We start from the raw sequence: 10396 nt of genomic DNA on the forward strand, positions 1-10396 counted from the left end.
ACCCTGGTGAGGCCTTCACGCCTTAGAGCTGAACAGGAGAGCGCGTGTGAGGGACCAGGTGTGGCTTGGAGAGGTCTGTACTCTGAAGACATAGGGAACAGGTGTTATCCTGAGCTAGAGATTTCATGTTCTTTATCGTAAAGGTAGTTTCAAGTGGGCACTAAACTAGCTCATTTTTTTAAGTTCAGTGGTTTATTTGCTTCTTTACAGAAAGAAGAAGAACGTTTAAGGGCTTCTATTCGTAGGGAGTCTCAGCAGCGCCGAATGCGAGAGAAGCAGCACCAGAGGGGCCTGAGTGCTAGTTACCTAGAACCTGATCGATACGATGAGGAAGAGGAAGGCGAGGAGTCCATCAGCTTGGCTGCCATTAAGAACCGATACAAAGGGGGCATTCGAGGTGAGTTTGTGCAGAAACTTCATTTCAGGGTTCAGAAATTTATCTTTGCATTGGGCGTGCTCTGAATATCCACTCACTGGACATTTTATTTTTAAGGGTTGATATACTTCAAGGTTTAATGAAATACTCAGTGCAGAATTCTTTCAGGTGAGCCTGACAGAGTAGAAACTGCTGTGGCTCCCACTTGCAGACTTTTGTTCCCTCAGGAAATTCATAGTGATTCCTTTCAAAGTTCTTCTTTTGCATATTTTCTTCTTTCACAAATACCAATAATTTTAAATGGTCAACATCTATTCTGCACCTGCTGAATCCCAGGCAAACACCCAAGCACTCTACATGCACCCTGTTTGATCCTCAGAATATAGTTGGTAAGTGAAGAGTTCTTGAACCGGGTCACTTGACTCCGGAGGCATCTGCCTCCGTCACAATACTGCACTCAGGTGTCCCCACAGCCGGCGGGAAGATGACCTGCTGAAGAGCAGACTGAACCTGAAGGCCAGAGACTTGGCCTGGACTCCGGACCCTGCTTGCTCTAATCTCGTTCTGCCACTTTGTAGTTGGGTGACTTCTGGGAAGTTATAATGCCTCCCTTCTGTTACCTAACTATGAAAAAACAGCCTATTAATAGTAGTACTTACACCACGAGGTTGTTTTGAGAATTGAAGGATATGCTACATATAAAGTACTTCACCCAGTGCCTGGCACATCACAAGTACTAAATAAACATTGCCTAAAACAGCTGTTCTTGTTTTTACTACTCAGCTTTGAGCAAGTGACTTCACGTCTGAATAGTGGGTACCACATCTGTAAAGTGAGGCTTTAATTCTCCAAATTAGCTGTTAGAGCTTCGGGAGTGTGTGCAGTGTAAGAGGTACTGTGGGTGACCGCGCATCCTCAGCTGTCCCTGTCGAGGGACACATTTTAACAACAGCTAGATCTCCCCTCTGTGACTGTCCTATAAAACCCCTCCTTTCCTGGCAGTGACTGTTTCTGTGCTGGCGCGCTTTGCTCCTTCCTTCCTACCTGTGATTTAGTTCTGAACTGTAGTACAGGGACCTTTTATTTTTTTGTTAATGCTAATTTCCCACAGAAAAGATCCGTTGTGGAAATAACCACATAAAACCAAAATAAGCACAAAAAATTGAGGTTGCTTTTAGGGAGAGAATTATATAATACTAGAGGCCCTGTGCACGAATTCGTGCATGGGTGGGTCCAGCTGGCCCTGCAGGGGGGAAGGGATGCGGGAGGTTGGCTGGTCGGCCCCGCCCCCGACTGAGGTGTTGGAGGCCGATTGGGGCTCGGATCAGGCTGGTTGGCTGCCACGGTGTGTGTCATAGCCACTGGTTGTACTGGTTGTTCCGCCGTTCCAGAGATTTAAAACCTATCAGACCAGCTCATTAGCATGCAGTTCTATCCAGTAGTCAGATAGGTAGGGAGTGGGGAGAAGGGGAAGAAGGCTTTGGGTTCTGAGGCGAGAGGGTTGGTCTGAAACAGGCTGCTGTTATCCCACCCGAGGTCCACCTGTGCTGGGACATCAGAGATTACCTCTCATCTACACCTCCTTTCAAAATGTCTACCTGGCAACAAAAGGTCTTTACAGGAACAGGAAACCACCTCTTCTATCTTCAAAGCTCATTTTGGAATTATTTAATTACCCTCCATGAAAGAATGGCTTGGGCTTTATAGCTTATTCGGAAGAGTAGTGGTGTCTGTTTCGTTAGTCACCTAGCACACAGCCTCTTTAATATTGAAAGTGGTCATGTGAAACATTCTTGTATTTTGAAAGGGTAAGTGCTTCATTACAATATATCTAAACTTACATCTATCTTCAAATCAGAACATTTTAAATTATTTGCTTCCTCTGGGAAAATGTGCAGAAGGAATTAAAGATACTCATCAGAAGAAAAGTCCAGGAATGAATAGATAGCTGTCTCTGAAAATCTCTCAAACACCTTATTCCTTTGCTTTCAGAGGAACGAGCCAGGATCTATTCGTCAGACAGCGATGAAGGATCAGAAGAAGATAAGGCCCAAAGATTACTCAAAGCAAAGAAACTCACCAGTGATGAGGTAAAACCAAATTTATTCAATTTTAGGGGTTTCCTCTGTGCCTTCAAGTCAGCTCCTGGAATGAAGACAAGCTCACAGCCCGGGAGCACACAGATGTCCCCACACTTCACTGAAGCTCAGTGAGACCAGTGCAGTCACAGGACAGGGATGTCCCAGGGGAGGGCCTGACACCTGTTTGGATGGGTGTTGGAAGGCTGCTCAGAGGAGACCTTTCACTGGGTGTTAAGGAAAGTGTTCGCTTGCAGGGCATACCGGTCAGGATGGCATACCTGGTGGATGGAAAGGCCTGTGAGAAGACACATGGCCCTGAGATACTAGGGCTCGACTAGAGAACTAGAAATCATTCAGTGTGGGGAGATCAGAGGGTGTATTTATTTTTCCCTTTTTCTTTTCAATATATTTTTTTAAGTTATGGAAATAATTCTGATGGTAGAAAAACTGATTTCTTTTTGTTAAATGAAATACTGCTTGAAATAATATTGAGTAACAATACATTTTATATTCTTTTTTTTAATATAACCTTTATTTATTTGTTTTTTAATCCTCACCAAGGACATGCTCATTGATTCTTAGAGTGAGAGGAAGGGGGGGCAAAGAGAGAGAAACATCGATTGGCTCTCTCCTGCACACTCCCTGACCAGGAATTGAACCTGTGACCTTTCCGGGTATGGGATGATGCTCCAACCAACTGAGCTACACTGGCCAGGACTTGACTTATATTCTTAACAGTATCCTTTTCAAATTCTAAGAGTACAGGTACTGCCCAGCTGGTGTTGCTCAGTGGTTGAGCATCCACCCAGGAACCAGGAGGTCACTGGTTTGTTTCCTGGTCAGGGCACATGTCTGGGCTGTGGGCTCTATCCCCAGTGCGGGACATGCAGGAGGCAGCTGATTGATGCTCTCATTGATATTTCTATCTATCTCCCTTCCCCTCTTTCTTAAAAAAAAAAAAAAAAATCAATTAAAAAAACGTATTAAAAAGTACAGGAACGAAGAAATTTAAAGGCCTAGATTGATGGATTCCTCCATAATTGATTTATATTTTCCTCTGCCAAGTGCCTTAGATAGCAGCTACCTGGGCCCACTTTAAATTATATTCTGGGGGAGAAACTAAGATGGCGGCATAGATAAACACCGGGAAATAGTCGCCTCACACAACAATTGAAAAATATCCCAAAGGACGGAGCAAACATCGTCCAGAACAACAGGAAGGCTGGCTGAGTGTAATTTCTACAACTAGAAGGAAAGAAAAGCACGCTGAGAGCCAGAGGAGCTGCGGAGGCTGAGTGCAGAGGTACGGCGGCGGCTCGCGCGCGCGGAAAGGGGGTGGCACCTGAGGATTTGGCTGTCTTTTTGAATCACAAGCTCCCGACTGCTCTGAACTCCGGTTCCGGGAAGTCTCTGGGGACCCAGGACTCATACGGGGAGAGGCTGGTCTGTCAGGCGGCAGCAGGCGAACTTGAGGGCGGATTTCCCTCAGAGGTGCTTGCAGCCGTTACCGGGACACTGAGACGCGTGACTCCGGGCGCGGAGAATCAGCCATAGCTTCTTTCTCCGCCCTTTTGACTCCCTGAGACCCCGCCCTACCCAGGCTGCAGCAGATGATGCTTTTGCATATGAATGTACCTAACTACAGCCCAGCCAGGCAGACCCGGAACTTCCAAGAGAAGGCCCAAGGCCCCGCAGCGGCTTGCATTGCTTCACAGCTGAGCCTCTTCGTGGCTCCGGCTGTGTGGCCTCAGGCAGGGGCTGAATTAGCACCTCCTTAGATCCAGGAGCCACTGTACCCAGTGGTCAGAAGGGGACCATTCTCCCACTTCAAACACAGCTGCTTCCTACAGCCAATTGGCCTGGAGGTCAATTCCTCCCAGTGATCCTACAACAACCAAGGCACCAAGAGTGCACCAAGAGTGTCCACCCCAGGTAACTGGGGAGGCTGAGCCACTGGGCCCTACAGGACACCTGGCGCGCAGGGCCACTCTATCAACACAGGGAAGCAGCCAAAATGCGGAGGCAAAGAAACAGGTCACAATTGGCAGAAACGGAGGAGGGCAGACGACTGGATATAGAGTTCAAGGCCACGTTTATAAGGTTTGTCAAGAATTTTATGGAAACCGCCGATAAATTTAATGAATCCCTCAAGGAGTATAGTGAGACCATGGAGGACATGAAAAAGGACCAACTAGAAATTAAGCATACACTGACTGAAATAAAGAATAATTTACAGAGCTCCAACAGCAGACAAGAGGATCCCAAGAATCAAGTCAAAGATTTGAAATACAAAGAAACAAAAAATACCCAACCGAAAAAGAAAAAAGAAAAGAGATTCAAAAAATATGAAGATAGTGTAAGGAACCTCTGGGACAACTTCAAGCGTACCAACATCAGAATTATAGGGGTACCAGAAGGAGAGAGAGGGCAAGATATTGAAAACCTTTTTGAAGAAATAATGACAGAAAACTTCCCCCACCTGGTGAAAGAAATGGACTTACAAGTCCAGGAAGCGCAGAGAACCCCAAACAAAAGGAATCCAAAGAGGACCACACCAAGACACATCATCATTAAAATGCCAAGAGCAAAAGATAAAGAGAGAATCTTAAAAGCAGCAAGAGAAAGACAGTCAGTTACCTACAAGGGAGTACCCATCCGACTGTCAGCTGATTTCTCAACAGAAACCATGCAGGCCAGAAGAGAGTGGCAAGAAATATTCGAAGAGATGAATAGCAAGAACCTGCAACCAAGATTACTTTATCCAGCAAAGCTATCATTCAGAATGGAAGGTCAGATAAAGAGCTTCACGGATAAGAAAAAGCTAAAGGAGTTCATCACCACCAAACCAGCATTATATGAAATGCTGAAAGGTATTCTTTAAGAAGAGGAAGAAGAAAAAAGAACTCTTACCATTTGCCACAGCATGGATGGAACTGGAGAGCGGATAAATACCACAAGATCTCACTTATGTGTGGAATATAATGAACAACATAAACTGATGAACAAGGACTGATCCAGAGACGGAGAGGCTTTGATTGGACTGTCGGGCCTTGGAGGGAAGGTAGGGGAGGGTGGGGGCAAGGGGGAAAGATCAACCAAAGGACTTATATGCAAGCATATAGGCCTAACCAATGGACACGGACAACGGGGGGGTGAGGGGATGAGCGGGGAGGGGGGGGGGTAGAGGGTACACATATGTAATATCTTAATCAATAAAAAATATTAAAAAAAAATTATATTCTGGAAATAAGATCTTTTTAGATGACCTGAAAGAATGATTTCTGAATTTTCCTAGAATTCTTTTTTTTTTTTAATATATTTTATTGATTTTTCACAGAGAGGAAGGAAGAGAGATAGAGCTAGAAACATTGATGAGAGAGAAACATTGACCAGCTGCCTCCTGCACATCTCCTACTGGGGATGTGCCCGCAACCCAGGTACATGCCCTTGACCGGAATCGAACCTGGGACCTTTCAGTCCGCAGGCTGACGCTCTATCCACTGAACCAATCCGGTTTCGGCTAGAATTCTTTTTAATACCATGCTAATTCATTTGATGCTTGAGATTAGAAAAATTTCTTCCTTTCATTCATTAAGTCAGGGGCTGGGAAATTACATCCCACTTACCTAGTATGGCTACCCATGCTTATTTGTGTGTCATTTGTAGATGTTTTCCTGTTACAGTGGCAGAGTTGAGTAGTTGCAGCAGAAACCGTATGTTTTACAAAGGCCAAGACATTTATTATTTGGTCTCTTCCAAAAATGTTTGCCGACCCCTGCAAACTTTGTTTCTGGTTCACATTACACTAAAGATGTAGTGCTTTGGGGCCTGCTATTATTCTGCCTTTGTCTCTAGTCCTCAGCACCCTGCAAGGCATAGCAACTAATGCTCAAGTTCATAGAACTTGGTAAATGTCTTCAAGGAGGACAGCGTTAGTGCTCTGCTTATCTCTGTGGGTTCCTGCTTTCACTTCATTTTTGGCCTCTGATTATACTTTATTTTCTTGCCATCTCATTGATTTGTTTATACTTTTCCATCATTGTTATTTTTTGTGGGAGGGTTATTCAAAAGATTGTTCTGTCACCCAGGAAAATACCATATGTTCCTGTTATCCATGATTTTAATGTATTTTGATCATTTGGGCCTTCTGTGAGCTGAGCTTCTGTAAGCTCTTATGTGAAGCAGAATTTCATTCTTGGCATTATTTGTTAATCACAACATTTAATATTTCTCAATCATTGTTGGAAGTGGCATGCTATGGAAGATAATTAGACAGAAATTGTTAAATCACTCTGCAGCATATATAAAACAAATAAATTATGTAGGAAACATCCTAATGATGTGTTTACAGTGTGTTGAACTGTTGGCAAATGGGGATCCTTATTTGAGCAGATGCTATTTATTTCTTGGCAAGCAGAGACTGTGAGTAAAAACTGAGAAGTGCTGTGGGATTTCTCTTTACTCCTCGTGTTCTCAGAAGGGATATTTTAACTTGTGATCCATCAAGTAGCCTTCTTCGAGGCTGCGCAATTACAAATCTATCTCTGTGAGTGCCTCTTAGCTGTCTGTTTAGGACAGTGATGGCGAACCTTTTGAGCTCGGCGTGTCAGCATTTTGAAAAACCCTAACTTAACTCTGGTGCCGTGTCACATATAGAAATATTTTGATATTTGCAACCATAGTAAAACAAAGATTTATATTTTTGATATTTATTTTATATATTTAAGTGCCATTTAACAAAGAAAAATCAACCAAAAAAAATGAGTTCACACGCGTGTCATAGGTTCGCCATCACTGGCTTAGGAACTACTCTCCACCTTCCTCACCCAAGTACTCTCTTTTAGGTCGTCCTGTACCCTTTCCTGACAACAAAGATTTTACTTCTGCCTGAACCTCTCAACTCCTGCCACTGTCTCCTCGTATTACTCCAGTTTAAGTCCTGGCCGTGGGTTATAATGGGAGAGCATCAGGAAGGGGTCATACCTGATCTAGGTCCCTCTCCAGTATTTGTAGGTGAAACTCCTCCTTAATACCATGAGCCTGGGTATGCCTGTGAGATACAGGGGAGTTTACAGATCCTGATGTCCCATACCAGAGAATTACCATTACCACCTCTCAGAGCATTCCTTGATATGTGGGGCAAAGGGCATGAGTCTAGATTAGAATGAACTGGATTACTGAATCTTGGGGCTACCCTTTACCACTTATAAGGCCTGGAGCAAGTCATTTCACATTTCGGGGTCAGTTTCCTCATCTCTTTGGTGGGACTTATGCTTGCTGCCTTGTAAAGTTGTTGTATTATAGCAGTGATGGCGAACCTTTTGAGCTCGGCATATCAGCGTTTTGAAAAGCCCTAACTTAACTCTGGTGCCATGTCACATATAGAAATTTCTCGATATTTGCAACCATAGTAAAACAAAGATTTAGATTTTTGATATTTATTTTATATATTTAAATGCCATTTAACAAAGAAAAATCAACCAAAAAAATGAGTTCGTGTGTCACCTCTGACACGCGTGTCATAGGTTCGCCATCACTGTATTATAGTAAGTAGCAGGTAGAGTGGATAACACAGAACAAAAAGTGCTCCCTTCCCTCCCCCAACAGGGTGTAAGTTATAGGAGAGGAGAAGAATACAGCTTCTTACCCTCCCTTATTTTTGTAAGCAGCAAAAACTTTAGAAAACTCAAATTACTTCAAAAGTAGAAAAATGGGTAGGAGGAGAACTGGGAAAGGGAAAGAGCCATGAGGAAACATGAAAGCAATGGAAAGGCAGGGGGCATGGCCAGTCCTCAGCTGTCTGTGTTTTCACAGTTTACGTGTAATTACTCGGTGTAGTTGTTTTGAATGCCTTCTAGCACTTGTAGATTTGGAAACTGGTTACGACCCCGACCACCGTTTTTATTCACCTGGTGAATGTTCTTTTTAAAATAGTTATTTGATTTTGAGTTTTCATAGAGTCACTCATCTCAGAGCTACTTTGATAAACCTTTCTAGAAATAGTCTCTGTTGAAAGTTTAGATTGAAAATGTTTTTGTCTGTGTAGGAAGGTGAACCTTCTGGAAAGAGAAAAGCAGAAGATGATGATAAAGCAAATAAGAAGCATAAGAAGTACGTGATCAGTGATGAAGAGGAAGAAGATGATGACTGAAGCGCAAAGTGTGAAAACATTTATATATTTTATTGTACAGTTTGTCTTATAAATATGATGTACACATGAGTTATTTTGATTGAAATGAATTGATTTGCTTTTCTGTAATTTTAATTGTAATAAAATGTTTTTTAAAGACAAGTCTCTATTTAAGAAATTGACTTTTCCCAAAGCGAGTTGATTTTATTAATGTTGAGTCTTAGGTTTTCTTTTTCATATTTATATTTATTTATCTAATTTTTGAGTCTTAGATTATAGTGAATTCCTGCTGCTCTGATGCACCCCCTCCCGTCCCCCACAAGGAAGCCTCCTGGGCAGGGCCAGATGGGGCTAGTTAGGCATCCTTCCTACGGTACAGAGTTTAAAGGGGCACAAAAATGTCTATAATTGTATTACTTTGCTAGGGCTAACTAATACATAGTACCACCAGCTGGGTAGCTTGAAACCACTGAAATGTATTCTCGCACAGTTCTGGAGTCTAGAAGTCCCAAGTCGGGTTCCTTGCCCTGTCCTGGCTTCTGGGGCTCCCAGTTACCCTTGGTCCCAGTCTCTGCCTCTTTTTTCACATGACATTTCCCTGTGTGTCTGCTCTGTGTCTCTGTATCTCCAGATCTCCCTCTCCCAGATGCACAGCAGTCAGTGGGCTTAGGGCCAACCCTAAATCTAGTGTGACCTCATCTTAACCAATTACATCTCTAAGACCCTATTGCCAGAGTCACATTCTGAGGTTCTGGGTGGATATGAATTTTGAGGGATCCTTCCCTACTGCAGTAATCAAGATTAATAATGTAATGCAACATTTTAAAAAATTGAAACGATTGTCAAAAAACCCATGCTGAACAAAATATCAACATTTTACATAAAAACAGGGTCTGCTCTTTCTGTGCCATGGTGGTGTGTGCAGTTGACTCTTGCCAAGTCTTCTCACAGGACTGTCAGGATTGAGCGGTTCCTGGCCAAGTCACAGAAGCAGAATGGCCTATTCCCCAACGGATTCCGGTGGAAACTGGCAATAAAATCAGGTACAACTCCAGGAGGAGCCATTGGGGAGAACCAAGCGGGGTCTAGAAGGGATTGCACATGATGTAGCTCACCTGTTTATTCTGTGTCCGGATTGCTTACAATCTACCACATCACTGAAAAGATCACTACTATCTGTACAGTTGGGCGTGCTTTATTGGGAAATTATTGAAGAATGATTTTCCTCTTTGTTAATATGTTTCTGCACTAGTAGGTTGGGTCAGTGATAAATATGTGAGGCCTTTAAAAAAGACAGATGTGGCAGGACTGGGGTGAGGGTAAGGCAAGGGAGAGGGGCAAAGCTGGTTAGATTCTCTTTAAAATCTGTATTTTGTTCATGGTGTTTTGTTTTTGTCTTGTTTTGCATGGAACTTGAGAAATACTGCAATATTACTTATCTTGAACACTGAGATTTTGGCACCTCTTAGATTTCTCACACAAGGTGAGTATCTCACTTGTCGCATCCTGGTCCTGGCCCTGCCGTCGCACTACATGGTGGCTGAGTTCCACAGGTGAGTACCCCAGGGCGTGAGCCAGGTGGAAGCTGTGTTACCGTTTCTTGCTTTCTCCTTTTATGACTAGCATCCAAAGTCCCATCAAGCCCTAGCTGGTTTGGCTGAATGGATAGAGTGTCAGCCTGAGAACTGAAGGGTCCCAGGTTCAATTCTGGCCAAGGGCACATGCCTGGGTTGCAGGCTTGATCCTCAGGAGGGGGCGTGCAGGAGGCAGCCAATCAATGATTCTTATCATTGATGTTTCTATCTCTCT

General features: G+C 43.5%; 1 protein-coding gene across 3 annotated transcripts in view; it reads left to right on the plus strand.

The window, feature by feature from the left end:
- Positions 1 to 10140, plus strand: part of LEO1 (LEO1 homolog, Paf1/RNA polymerase II complex component) — a 28645-nt gene extending 18505 nt beyond the window's left edge. The window contains exons 10-13 of one of the 3 annotated variants that reach the window (XM_081108930.1): positions 211 to 397; positions 2369 to 2466; positions 8504 to 8618; positions 9478 to 10140. In XM_081108930.1, coding sequence (XP_080965056.1) covers positions 211 to 397; positions 2369 to 2466; positions 8504 to 8608 — 390 coding nt within the window. In that variant the 3' untranslated portion in view covers positions 8609 to 8618; positions 9478 to 10140. Of the gene's footprint in view, positions 1 to 210; positions 398 to 2368; positions 2467 to 8503; positions 8748 to 9477 lie in introns of those variants that run through there. The other 2 variants (XM_081108929.1, XM_081108931.1) reach the window with 2 other exon arrangements.
- Positions 10141 to 10396: the final 256 nt, after the last annotated feature.

Source organism: Myotis nattereri (genome assembly GCF_964212035.1).
Source record: "Myotis nattereri genome assembly, chromosome: 1".
Classification (NCBI taxonomy): Eukaryota; Metazoa; Chordata; class Mammalia; order Chiroptera; family Vespertilionidae; genus Myotis; species Myotis nattereri.